The sequence below is a fragment of the Etheostoma spectabile genome, chromosome 8 (genome assembly GCF_008692095.1).
Source record: "Etheostoma spectabile isolate EspeVRDwgs_2016 chromosome 8, UIUC_Espe_1.0, whole genome shotgun sequence".
Lineage (NCBI taxonomy): Eukaryota > Metazoa > Chordata > Actinopteri > Perciformes > Percidae > Etheostoma > Etheostoma spectabile.
Window position 1 is genome coordinate 9,700,011 of NC_045740.1, and position 14,923 is coordinate 9,714,933.

The 14,923-nt window shown below is 41.5% G+C and overlaps 1 protein-coding gene across 2 annotated transcripts in view; it reads right to left on the reverse strand.

The window, feature by feature from the left end:
- Positions 1-14,923, reverse strand: part of igf1ra (insulin-like growth factor 1a receptor) — an 80,651-nt gene that overhangs the window by 22,440 nt on the left and 43,288 nt on the right. For both annotated transcript variants that reach the window (XM_032524454.1, XM_032524453.1), the window contains exon 3: positions 1,533-1,833. In XM_032524454.1, the coding sequence (XP_032380345.1) occupies positions 1,533-1,833 (301 nt within the window). The remainder of the gene's footprint in view (positions 1-1,532; positions 1,834-14,923) is intronic.

Here is a 14,923-nt window from a genome sequence, read left to right on the forward strand (position 1 = left end):
ATCTAGTAGTGGAGAGTGTTGAACACAAGGCACTATATTGACAACCTTTCACTCTCAGTCAGTCTGGGAAGTCTAAACTTGAATCCTTAACATGCTCTTAACCATTCACACTTCCAGCTTAGAGTCCTACTTTGAGAACCAGGTGAAGTTTATCTTAGAAGATTTTTTGGGGCATTTTTAGGCCTTTATTGACAGGAAAGCTGAAGAAAAGTAAGGCCCCCCCCTTTACATTTTTGACATGCAGCAAAGGACTGGAGGTTGGAGTTGAACCCAGGTCCGCTGCGTCAAGGAGTAAACCTCTATATATGGGCGCCCGCTCTACTAACTGTGCAATCCAGGAAAAAAATATCCAAAATATCCAAAAAATACTTGTCCTAAGGGCTGCACAATTAATCAAATTTTAATCGCGATCACGATTTTGACTTCCCACGTTCAAATTTGCGTGATTGAGCGATTATTTTTTTTAAAGCGTCATTTCATAGAACGCTCCGGGTTTTTTGCAAAGCCAATCTACCGCTACTACCGTCTGCTCATGAGTCAGTCAGAGTAGTTCACTGCACCCCGTGCAGTTTAGTTTCAAGATGTAGACAGTCCCAGAGGACAGAGTAACGGGAGGAAAACTCAACAGATAGCAGTCGGTTATACGTCGGTATCAAGGTTTACCAGTTTGCCAGTAAACGCAACATTTGTCCCGTCTGTTGTTTTTCAGACAACAGCAGTTAGCAGTGCTAGTCGGTGCTAGTAGCGTCTGTTAGCTGTTAGCTCCTCTAGGACGCACCGGTGCTAATGTCCTCGCATCCGCTGCAATGCTGTTTATATGGATATGGTTTAATTTTGCGTTACGTGACCCATTTTGTCTGTAAAGCAGTGCTTGTGTGGGATCTCTCCTCTCCTCTCTCTCCTCTTACTCCGCGCCCGGCCACACAGCGCAGGTCCACACTTCTGACAATTGTCTATAGTTTTAATTTTTATAACACAACTGTATATGTTAAATACGAGGGGCAAACCTGTATTTGTACCAGTGTGGGCCACGGCGAAGAACACAGAAGAAGTTATTGAATGCAACTAACTTCAGTTGGTAAAGTAACAGCGTGTGAGACGGAGCCTGCTGAACCTGGGCCAGAGATGTGACCCATGGCCAGAATATCATAGTTCATAAAAATGCAGCGCAGTGACGACACAGACGTTTCATACACACGTCGTGTGTATCCGCCATTCGACCTGTGCTGGACCCGTTCATGATGATTCAGCCGTCTCCCTGTGAGTAGCGTCCATCACACTCCCTGTCGCAGTTATAAATAGCCTATGTGACAATAAAATTTGTTTTGGCTAAAATCAACAAATAATCGTGAAAATAATCGCGATCAAAATTTTGATCAAAATAATCGTGATTATCATTTTGGCCATAATCGTGCAGCCCTACTTGTCCTACTCTTTAAATGCTTCCTAATGTTTTTTTTACATGCAGAGTTTCACCTGGCATAGCATTTCCAAATCATTAGGAAAACTAGAAGTGAAAGGTACGTCTTTACCGATTAGTCTCGTTGCGTGTAAAACCAGAGGGGCAGTCGGGCATACATTCTCCCCCGTGGATGACAAAGTGAGTGTCGCCAGGCAGGTGCACTTGGGAGCACAGGTCCATGGTAATGCATCGCCAGCCCTCGAATTTGTAAGTGTCTGGGGGACAGTCTGGCACACAGTGACCCTCGTGGTAGTAGTGGAGGCAGCCGGAGCAGGCCATGTCGTTGTTGGGTTCAGTGCAGCTTCCAAGGCACTGGCTGTGGCAACACTCTCCCTTGTCTGTACAGGATAACTTGCAGTGGTCTGGGCATACTGGAGGAGACAGAGAAAGGTGATGAAGAGAACAGTTTTAGGGTGGTGTAAACAGTATGTACTGATAAGCACTATTACAGATTCAAACAATCATAAAAGGTAAACAAGATACAAAACTAATGCTTATAAATAACTGATTGTGATTTAAATGAATGTAGATTGTAGAATATCTTTAGAATGTATCATTATTAGAATGTGTTTGTGTTATTACAGACCAGAAAGCCAATAAATAGGTTAAAGAGGAGTATGGAGTCAGTGTGCATACACAATCCTTGTATGTACACCATGTGCCAAATTATTATGCAAATGATATTTTACACTGATTTTCCTAAATAGTGGATGCAAATGACAGTCAGTACAATTTTCAAGTTATCAACCGTCAGGGCATAAGTCAAATTTCACTGAACAAACCACCCAATGAAAACAGTCTTTTGCAATAAAAAACTCAAAATGCGCTGTTCCAAATTATGCACAACAGAGTTGCAAAACATTGTATAGGTTGTAAAGAACTGAAAATGGTCATTTGTTGAACTTGCAGAATTAGGAGGTCATATGTACGGATATCAAAAGCTATTACAATCAAACACATCTTAACAGGTTACATGTTAACATAGGACCCCTTCTTTGATAACACCTTCACACATGAGATGGTGCATTGTGATGCATGAAGATGATTTTGCTAAGGAAGGCGCGGTTCTTCTTTTTGTACCATGGAACAAAGTGGTCAGTCAGAAACTCAATACACTTTGCCAAGGTCATTTTTACACCTTCAGGGACCCTAAAGAAGCCTAACAGCTCTCTCCCCATGATTCCGGCCCAAAACATGACTCCGCCACTTCCTTGCTAACATCGCAGCCTTATTGGGACATGGCCATCCACCAACCATCCACTACTCCATCCATCGTGACCATCCAGGGTTACACGGTACTCATCAGTAAACAAGACTGTTTGAAAATTAGCCTTCATGTATTTCTGGGCCCATTGCAATTGTTTCTGCTTGTAAGCATTGGTTAGGGGTGGCCGATTAGTAGGTTTATGCACAACTGCAAGCCTCTGGAGGATCCTACACTTTGAGGTTCGCAAGACTCCAGAGGCACCAGCAGCTTCAAATACCTGTTTACTGCTTTGTAATGGCAGTTTAGCAGCTGCTCTCTTAATCCGATGAATTTGTCTGGCAGTAACCTTCCTCATTATGCCTTTATCTGCACAAACCCGTCTGTGCTTTGAATCAGCCACAAATCTCTTTACAGTACGATGATCAAGCTAAAGTTTCCGTGAAATATCTAATGTTTTCATACCTTGTCCAAGGCATTGCACTATTTGACGCTTTTCCGCAGCAGAGAGATCCTTTTTCCTTCCCATATTGCTTGAAACCTGTGGCCTTCTTAATAATGTGGAACGTCCTTCTTAAGTAGTTTTCTTTTAATTGGGCTCATTTGGCAAACTAATTATCACAGGTGTCTGAGATGGATTTTAGTGATCCAAAGAGCCCAGAGACATGTTACCAGCCATGAGTTTGATTCAAAACTAAATATTTAATGGTTATGACACTGAATTCCAATTTGCATAATAATTTGGAACGCAGTGTATTTATACAGTTAGTTGCCAGTTTATTACTGTAGGTACACATAGCTAATATTAATACAGTCTAATACAACCATATTGCAATAAATCCTACTTTCATGAAGGTTATAATGTTCAGTTTTTTTGTGATGTTGTTCTTTAACCTACCTTGATAATTATAAGTTGGGTGGACAAAATACAACACCTGTCAGTACAACACAATACAATTTAAAAGTACAACAACCTGCATCCTCCAAAATGACCATTAAGTTGAATCAACACATCTCATTATTACCGTCATGAAGGTAGGATTTATTGCAGGGCTGTAGACTGCATTAGCTATACCTAATACACTAGATACTGATTGATTATATGTGTGAACTTGTAAATATGCATGTTCTTTCAAATGTTTAAATGTGGAATTTGTGTGCATGACTGGGCTCTGATAAAGGACATCAGGTGCTGTGAAAAGGTCCATTCTTTGAACAAAACAATTCCTGGTAGAATATGTATGCTTGCCTCTTGTTTTTAAACCAAATTGTTTCTACAATCAAAGTTTACCAGTGTATTGTGTAGACAAATGACAGTATATTATTTTTTCATTAATATTCTTCATTAATGGAAGAAAATACATTTGCACCTCAAACAAAGCTCTTGCTCTCACTATCACTACAGTTTTGAAGAAAGAACGACTGTACATCCTTCCAGGCTGAGAAAAATGATTGCGTGGGGTGTTTCAAATTAAGCTTGAGCAACATGAATAATAGAAGCTCCTCACTGTTTGCTGAGAAACCAAAAGCCATAACAATATGTTATCAATAACAGATAGCATTTTCCCGTAGCTTGGGACAGACATTAGACGGATTGTGCATTCTCCAGTCCTTACAGTTTTTCAGATTTATTGGACAGAGCTTACAAAATGACCAATAATATATCAGACTTCAACTCTAGAGAATATGTCTTTCATAATCCAAACTTTGACACAGAAGTAAGTAAAGTTACTTATTTCAGGTAATAAGGCAAAAATGGGGTCAGGGCTTGTTTGTAGATTTACCAACTACTCATAATAATCTAAATGGGCTTTACACTTTACAAATAACAGTGACAGAGATGAAAATGGCAAATGTAAGGCGTCTGTTTACAATGTTCAAAAACATTTTTACTGTAGCCTATTTTTAGAGAAGCACGTCTGGAAAAGCAGATGTAATGGTTAGAAAGCATATGATTCCAACTGCTAACTAATCTGGAGAAACTGCAGGCCAGGCAAGGGTGTCCTAGTTTCAGGTCCTTTTCATAAAAAAGCACCTTGTGTGTGTGTGTGTGTGCGTGTGTGTGTGCGTGCGTGCGTGATTTTGAAAGGCCAGGTGACAAGGTGCTTTCTTCTAATGATTGTTCACTGTAGAGGAGTCTCTGGGAAAGACTGAGTCCAAGGTTTAGGTTTCTTTGAGGAAAAGTCCAATAGATAAGGAATCTATGATCATTTATAAAAAACTGCCCCTTGTGTTGTTTTTGTATTAGAGAAGTAAATGTTTCTTATTTATTGTTATGCTCTATGTTATTCCTGCAACAAAAATTTTATTTCAGCAATAAAGCCAAACTGAACTGAAATAAGAGGCAGAGCACTCCTGGTTTCTTAGCAACCGCCTCTTGGTACAAAGCTAAAATAGAAGGTGATGTGCAAACACACACACACACAAACACACACACACGCTCAAACAAAAGTACATATCTTTCATTGAGTGTTATTATAATTTACAAGATAGTGATACTACACATTTTACTTCATTGTCATGATAGTCATTATTTCAGCCATCCCCATACCGGATACTTTTACAGGAGTACACATGATGAAGAATGCGTGTGCATGTTGTTAAGTGAAAATTTGTGTGTGCCAGAGAGCGAAAAGGAACTCTGCTTGTTTATTTGCGAGTGTCGGAGTACCGTAGGGTCACTTGTGAATCAGTCAAGAAAATGAAGCCGGCTGCTGAGCTAATCTCTTGATGAATATTTCATGTTGCTTTACAAAAACATCTGTGTAGGTTAAGAATGTGACGGTGTACTATAGTAATGCAGTAGAGCAAACACACACTCACACAGTGCCAACTCCAGTTTTGCTTCACAAGGGAAGGGAATTATTCTCCCTCCTGACAGTTTCTTAAATACTTGCCATTCTTTCTCACATTCAGTCAAATCTAATAAGTGCAGAAGAGGTGAAATGCTGTGTTTGGAAAATTCGTTCAGGATTCTATGACAAAAGAAAAGCCCAAGACATCCTAAAAAAAATGCAATCTTATTCAGTGGACCTGAAACAATAACTTTATTGTTCAATACACTGCAGTACCTCAGGAATTTCTAATAATTATCTCCTGATAAGACAGACCTTGAAATTACACAGCAGTTGCAGTAAGAGTATTTTCATGATGGCAAGAGAAAGGCCCCTTTCCTGTGTTATGTACAGCTTCCCACTACATGCTCTGCTACACCAGGAGTTGACTGGCTCTGTGGTACTTCAAGAATAGTGTATCTAACTACTCTGGATCTGGTCCAAAACAAATGGCAATTTTTGTTTTCAAACTACAGTATCAACACACACAGGTTCCCACCTAACAGCTTGGACATATGATGCTGAAATGAGTGTTTAAAGGAGGCAGATTAGTGTTGCAAATTTACAGAGTGAGAAAAACAAAAAAAGGCTTCATCAGGTAGGCTTCATTTTTCTTGGATTCCGACCAAAAGGGGGCAGCCAAGGCAAACTCTAATGAGCCTCATTGGAGGAGGTCCCTTCCTTTCTGCATCATTTAACAGATTCCTCAATGAAGAAAAATTCTAAACATGCATACCTTCCACCAGAAGAAAGCGCAGGGAGGGGAAGTTGCTGCCTTAAATCCATATAAGTCGACCCGGTTTTACTATGTGACCAAACAACCCATGGTATCAAGCATACAATCCTCTATTTATAGATACTCTTAATGCGGTGGCCCTATTTCCATGCTGCTGCTCTCTACACATAACTATGCAGGACATTGAGGGTTTCCACTACTTCAAAGGAAAGGGACCACCTAACTAGGGGTTCCTCTTATCATCCTTGCAGTCCAAAGTGGATGTTTAATATGAAACGGATTAAATTAGAAGCATCAGCAGGGTGAGATTTGACCATATTTAAAGTACACACGGTGTCAAATTAAGCAACTGTTGAAACAACTGTACTGAACTATAAAAACTAAAACTTTGACAATGATCTGAGGCTGCACAGCCAAATAAGTCAAACTGCTGGGAGTGGGGGCAGGGAGGTTTATGATGTTCCTCTCATACAGTAGTTATACAACCCCCCCCTCCCTCCCTCCTGCTCTTTCCCTGAGCAGTCAGGTCAGATACCCTAGCCAACCAGCAGCCTGTCCCTGCTGTTTGTCAGAACACTGCGACACATGGAGTGGCTGGGTCCATTTCGTCAACGGTAGACAAAGCAACATTAGGCACTGAGGAGTCTCCTTCTGAGCAGCTTGTGCATCCCTACAACCAACATTAATACAGCAGCAGTGTGGGGAAGAGGTATCACCAACCACTGAAAGACAGACAAGCACTGTTTGATTTTTGTTCTAAAGGTGTCCTTTGCAGTCGCTGGACTATGTGAACAATCTGCAGAATGTTTCAGGCCACAGAGGATTCAAGGGGGAGAATGTTAATTTCTTGTTCTGCTGCAACAACACAATGACAACTTCAGGAATTGCAACAGAAACCTGAGATGAGGAGGCTATTTTGGCAACAAACATGATCATGGAGGTTTAATGTGAGATAAGAAAAGAGGAACATATAGCTTAAAATGAAAATAAAAATAACATACGAGGATGTAAGTATAATTTTGGGACCAAAAAAGGTGGAAAGCATCAAATGAATTCCTCCGTCAGGCAGGCCTTGCCTTCTTAAAGTGCATGCAACGAGGGTTCAGGGTTATGTGACCCAGAACCCAACAACCATGCCCTACCCCTCCTCTTTCCCCAGTCTATATCCACACAAAAAAAAACTTCAATCTGATCAAGATGGCTAGATTTCAACACTGTCTGTGTTTAAATATGTGTGTGTGTCTGTGTGTGTGTCTGTGTGTGGGGATAAGGGGTTTACTGAATAAGTACGTTGGTGCCTGAGAGGAAGAGGATTGCATTGCAGCAGTACTTCTCATCTGAATGCAAGTCATGTCCCGTTTGCTAGAGAGCACGCTGTGTAAGTAACTACTACACTGTTTACATCAGGATGCTGATGACACTTTCACTGCCAGCAACACTACCTCTGAAGATGTTGTATGGTGTGAAAATATAAGGAATTTGGTAAACTGGTGTAATTTTCCCAAACCAACCATTGGAATCAGCCATTGTAAAACATAAAATTATCTAATAATCATTTTTCATATAACAAAATGAGTGTGCAGTATGTTTTCCCTGCGTCATTGAAGATAAGTAGAAGGCGTGACGGACAGTTGGGAAATCATTCATTATTCACAGTGTGTCTCGAGGGGAGGGACAACAGGGAGGAGGGTGTCTGGAATGAGGAGGGAGGGGTTAAACTGAGAGCTATCTGCTGGACCAATAGCAGGTGAGCAGGGGAGGTTCTAATCATGATGATTGACATGTTATTGAGGCTGAAGCAGAGATGGTAAACAAGTCCTCTCTTGAGCAGGCATTTGTTGGGGGAGTCGTAACCATAGTGATAAGCCATGGCTTTTCCGCTTTACCGTTTCAGAGAAACCACAAGTTAAGGAAAAACCTGAATAGACTTAGCTTACTCAACAACAAAGCCTTGGTAAGATTATTCCTGTCCCTGACCCTTAACTGAAACGTCAGCTAAATAACAAAACATGACTCGGAAGCTGGGATGAAAAAGTAATGTATTCTGCAGGAAGTAACACATTTTAACTGAATTTGATTTTAAAAAGACAGTTTAGTTCAATTCAAAATATTAAATATAGTAAAGATAAAATGGTGCATTTTTTTTTTAATTTTGCCACAGAAAATTTGAACATAACCAACACATCCTTTGCTGTGACTGCATGCTTTTGAAGGAGGTTACTGTAGTAGCTGCACATTAAGTGTCAATCAAACTGCCTGTCCTTGCTCCACAATGTAAAAGGGGCCATTAGGACATGATTAAATTTATATCTAAATCACCTCCATTTACAGAAGTATTCACTCTACTGCACACTACACTGTGGGGATACAAAGCATCCCACTCTGTGCAGAGTCAGGACTGGTGAGCTGAGGTTACCAATGATGAGAGCAGTAGCAGACAGTAAGGTAACGGAACAGGAGCACAGTAGCAGACGGAAGGCCTACCAGGGGCTGCTACAACCCGGATCGCAGGCCGAGCCCCCAGCTCCCTGAGCTCCATCAGGCCACATCCTCATCCGGCAACCCGATCCTCCCTGGGAGCCCCCAGTGGATCACTACAGACACTTGTTTAAACCACATCAGCCCAGACGGCCAGGGAGAGGATGCTTCCTCCACTCACAGCCAAAGGCAAACCGCATCAGAGATTCCAGTGCTGTCTTACCGCTACAGCAATAGAGTCTCAAGTGCCGGGATGGACTAATCTAATCTAAAGTGGCGTTTTTCACCTTTTCAGACATAGTGTGTCTGGCCGTGCATGTTTGCCAGGATCAATCTTTCTGCTGATCAGAGGACAACATTGCACAGCGTCATTATGTGATTTTCTCATGCAGACAGCTGGCTCAGGAAAGCTTGGCTAAATCTCTGTGCACAAAGGTGTGTGTGTGAGGCCATTCCTCCCCGTCCCAGTGTTTCTGGGTCTCTTCCACTCCCGTGCCCACTAAAGACCAGCAATGTGTTTTTCAGACAACTATGTGCTGGTCTGTGTGTTCAGGCATGCGTGGCATTTCCCCTCACTCGCATTCAGTCACCACACACACACACACACACACACACACACACACACACACCCCTTCCTTCTACCCTCAGGCCTCGGCCCACTTTGCTGTTGTTGTTGTTTACACTTACAGGTATGGAGCACAGTCACATGTGAAAACACTTTGTGTTTTTTATCACTAAAGAGGTAGAGAATGGTCTGTAAGCTATTAAAAGACATGTTAAAACACTTTCCAAACAATGACGACTACAATGTCCACGAATACTATTTTATTTTATTTTTATTTTTATTATTATTATATTATTATTATATTACTTTCAATTTATTGAAAGTAATGAAGTATTAGATGTCATAGGTTCACATTCTGGTTAATAGAAAATGCAACATGATTGGTAGGGAAGCTCTAATATTAGCCACACCACTGACCATATCCTATTACCTTACTCTAGTAATCCTTGAGGCAATTCGTGTATAGCTAAAAGGATTGGTCGATTGTTTAATGAGATGATTGATGAAAATTAATTGACAACCATTCTAATTCCATTACCAATATTATGTACTTATTCAGGCAAAAATTTTAAATATTTACGGGTTTCAATTTCTAAAAATTAAGGATTTGATGCTTCTCTTTGTCATAGAAGAGTAAATATCTTTGGGCTTTGAAGTGTTGGTTGGATAAAAAAAGCAATTTAAAGAGGCTCCCCTTGGTCTATGAGGAATTGCAATGGGCATGTTTCCCTATTTTCCGACATTTTATAGGCAAAACAGTCAAGAAATTAATCTGCAGATGAATAAATAACCAAACTAAATGCTCTAAATTAAATGTACAGAAAGACGCTTAAGTCTGTTTGAAAAAGAGCTACTTCACAGGGAATCAAAATGTTTGTGTAGTGAACTGATAAGTTGGGTCAAACCCCATAACTAAGCCCAGTTTTTTTTTTTTTTTTTTTTTTAAACGGGCCCACTAAGTCATAATATAAATGTACTGCACAGAATCATTTCAGCTCCACTTTGAACAACACATATAAATAATAAGGATGCCTACTCTGTGACACTTTTTACAGAATGAATAGCATCGTCATTTGAAGAAAACTAAATCAGTGTGACTTACAATCCATTCAGCAGGGCCAAATCAAAATGCTGCCAATTTAATGTTTTTTGTTTTCACCCCACTGGTTGTGCTCAACGCCATTCACAGAAATAAGTTGCAGGTACAAAGCTGCATAGCTAAGAAAGATGCTAAGATATGTATCAGTATGGGAAAAGCAATTTCAGAGAGAACTCAGACAATGTTTTCCTTTCTTGCTTTTTTTCAACAGATTCTGAGGTGTTTCCTCTCACTAAAACTGGCTTCTAAAAATAACTGACTTTGCAGATCAGCTTCATTAAATGCAGTGTGTTTACTGGCACTGCTGTGCTGGCTGGCGAGATATGTTGTCTGTTTTGCTAGCTGCGTGACTAGTTGGGGTTAGTGAGAGCGTGAAAGCCCTCACATCCCTTCAGCCTCGTACACATCCCTCTCCACACTCTAATCTCTCTTGTGAATGTAGAAGAGACACCCATGAAGACCATCACAAAAGACGTATGCTTGGTTACTTATATAACCTGTAAACGGCATCCATCATGCACAAGCTTTACTATGCAACACTAGAGAAAAACAATACAAACTGTACATAAAAATGAACAATTTACTGCTTCATTTGGCTGGATGGTGCTGGATGTTTGCACGCAGAGTCTAACACTAGGCTGTGTACCCACCTGTCCCCAGATAGGCAGCTACCCAAAAAGAACCTGGGCCACACGGGCCAATGTTGATTGTCGACAAATTCAAACTCGACAGCACTTCGACAGCCTAGGTTTTTAGAATAATAGTGACTCTGAAATGTTGCAGGCGAGCATGTGCAGTATGTTATGTAACATTTTTACTCTATCAAACCTGGTTTAGCCTATCATCGTCGTCAGAAAATCAGAATAGTAGTGGCTCTAATGCCAAGGCCTATTTCTGTAGATGACCATCTGCAGTTTTGCGGCACACGGTGCCCAGACTTCGTCCTGGCACGCCGTCAGGCATACATTCTCCCTGCTGGCACGACGTCTGGAGTCAAAACGACACATCTTTATTTCACATAGACTTCAAGGAGGCCCTAATCCTGATTAAGCATACCAACATTTGCCTTAAGCTAAAAAGCTGATGGGGATAAGTTTGTGTTCCCTGCCAGCATTCCTACCAGGTTAGAAAGAAGTGCTTTACAAACACTGAGAAGGCCATTAGTCAATTCCAAGCTGATAGCCAGTGGGCTGTAAATCCTGTACAGTTCAGTTTGGTAACATTTTATGTATATATATATGTGTGTGTGTGTGTGTGTGTGTGTGTGTGTGTGTGTGTGTGTGTGTGTGTGGTGTGTGTGTGTGTGTGGTGTGTGTGTGTGTGTGTGTTGAAAATTGGTGGGGTTAAGTGGATGGGGGGGGGCAGATTTAGGACTATGTAACTTATATTCATGCATAGTTTACATTTTAGTGTCTGTCTGTCTTGTCTTTCAGAAGAAAGTGGCTGGTTGTTGGCCCACGCAGACTGACTACATTGAAATGCTGTTGCTTATCCTGTTTCTCCGGTGCATCTCCCTTTTCTCTTTGAAATATACGCCTCAGTGTCTGCCACCTATTACACACATCAAATATGACATCTGGATTTAGGGTTTTCTTTTTCCTCCACTTAATTACATTTTCACAGTGAGTTTCTTGATGGTAGACACAGTGGCCCTCATTTATGAAACGTGCGTATGACCTAAAACAGGCCTAGGACGGGCGTACGCACACATTGATTGACATATTTCGGCTTGTTTTTCCAGCCCCTCTGCTGTCAGGAGACAGGGTCTGGGTGGTGGTCCAGCACGCGGGGGCGGAGGACATGCACTCTCCCTCACAGCTTATGGTCGCCTGGCTCTGACTCACGAAAAAAACACGGGTAAAATAAAAAAAATAAAAAACCCTGCGTTTCCGCTACCGTGTTTATTTAAACATAGGTATAGAGATTGCAATACAAGCCTATATATTACTGTTAGGAGTATAGCATAAATTGTCTTCAGCCTTTAATACTAGTTTTTAGGCTGCCAAATAGGATACATGTTAGTGCAAATTAAACTGAGATGTCAAGGTTTCAATGTCCACCTCTGAAAAGTGCTGCCTCTTAGCCGGATTACATCTCGCCATGTCGTAAGTAGTAGGGGCGAGGCCTAAAAGTTGAAAATACATTAGGGCGTGATATTTAAATTACGATCGTTTCCAAAATCAAAAAACAAATTTCATGAATCCTACGTGAAGCCTGTCATAAGAGGATTTCGGTGCTCAAATCTGTGCTGGTTGCTACGTTAGGTTGATAAATGAGGGCCTGTGTCCTTTTTGTGAGGCTGCACTCGTTCTTTACAAGCTGCGGGTTCAGCAGGGACAGTTGTGCCCAGAGTTAACATCTGTTACGACGGGACACTGAGACTATTCTCTCCGACTGGAGAGCCTGTGCTGAGATTTTAGGCCAGTCCTTTCAAGTGTAATGGTCTGATAAGATATCACAGTCCCAGATGGTATCACAGTAAAACGGCTTTATATTGATCCAGTTGCTGCCGTATACAAAGCTTCATTTCATATGAAAGAGGCCTGTCAGGGCTTTAGCTTTTCCTTATGAATACACTTACCTCATGTTTGTTTTGCAAATTTCCTATCTGCAAAGGGAGGTAAAAGCTTGCAGTGTGCAGGTAGTTTATGGACTGCTGAACAACACTGAAGAATAAAGGCACTTAATGCTCACTTTGTGTCATGTTTGCACACTGATAAGACCAAAGAGGACCAATGATGGGAAATGTTTGGCAGCATTTAACAATGTGATGGTTTTCATTTTCTCTTTCTTCTTTCATCCTTTTACATTCAAGGGTGTGCTTGAATACCAAAAGTAGGGGCTATATTGCCTTAAATATCTCCTTTATTCCAAGTGGTTGAAGGTGACAATCAAACATTACGTTTCGGGTTACCATGTAAGTGTAAGGCACCAATTACACTGAAAAGCTATTACAGTGCAGTAAACAGTAAAACTCCTCATTAGCAATTGGGCAACAACAGCACCAAATATGGCAGCTGCACAAAGCCTGTGCAGTAAAGAATTTCACTGTTTACAAGTCTCTGAACAAATTGAGGGTTACATCACCCTCAGTAAGTTTCACTCACAGGCTCAGCACAGACACAGCTCCTTGGATTCAAGCTAAGTTTCTGTGTTAATCAGATTTTACCATGATACAAGTCTAACATTCACTTTTGATCTCAAACACAAGCTGTACAGTCATGATACAGTGGGAACCATAGGAATAACAAACTGCACACCCTTCTCTAATATTTACCATATTTGGTTTAGGAACAGGGTTTAGGTGGCAAATCAGCTACAGTATCAACTGCAGAGAGCTGGGCTCAAGGGCAAAGGGGGGCTGGGAGTAGAGCGTTTGGCTTTATGGGCACAGGACAGGCACATGGGTCAGAGGTCAGAGGCTAAAGGCCAGAGATGGGGCAGACTACGGATAAGCTGTCCCTGGCATTACTGTACCAACAGCAGAACAGGGCAGCCAATGTGGATGGAGCAGGACAGCTGACAGGCCTTAATAAACAGTCCCCAGCCCACACTTGCAATTGGCTGTCAGTGACATCATTACTCTATCACCATGTTTCACCTCCTCCTTTCAAGGTGGGCGGAGAGTTGAGTCCTTCCTCCTCCTCCTCCTCCTCCTTCTCCTCCTCCTCTCCGCTTCTATCCACTCAACCAAGCCGTCTCTCTCTCTCTCTCTCTCTCTCTCTCTCTCTCGCTCTCTCTGTCACACACACACACACACTCTCCGCTTCATGTGCCCCTTTTAGGGACCTCAGCAGCTTACATGGCCACTCTTGTTCAGGAGTGAGGAAAGAGGGAAAGAAGGAGCAAGTAAACATAAAAAGAACAAAAGAAAAATTAGACAGCCATGCGCTCTCACACACTGCACATATGCTGTCATTGTTTTCAGGCTCTAAAACTCAAGTGGACCTTTCTTAATTAACACAAGCCAAGTGAGGAGTTTTGGTTGGCGCATCTCGCTATTATTGTGAAAGTCTAGATTTGACATTTTCACAAGCAGACAGCTCAATAAATTACCAGCTGGGCTGCACTGTAATATGTCTCCAGTAATGAAACAAAAGGATGTTAACGGGGAAGGAGAGAAAGACACACAGAGAGAAAGAGACCCAAGGAAGAGGCACATAGAAATAATTGTTTGATATATAAAAAGATGTACTGGAAGAAAAAGAGAAATCAGATAATCTCTTTATCCAGTGTATTATAACAGACATTCAGCGACTTTTGAGGGAGTTTTTAATCACAGGGATCAATCCCTGTGTCAGACAGGTGTTCCATGTCTGATGAAGGTGGAGGCGAAGGATGGAGGGAGGGTGATAGAAGTGTGTGTTATTCTGCTCTGCCACAATCAGAAGCAGTGTTTAGTCCAGGATCACATCCCTCCATGAGAGATTAACTCTTAGTTGAATTAAGGAGGAGTAAGTGCATGTAGAAGAGGTCAAGTGTCCACATAGCACCGGAGGAGGAAACAAGAGGGCTGCAGTGGGGAGTATGGATGGGGGCGAAGGG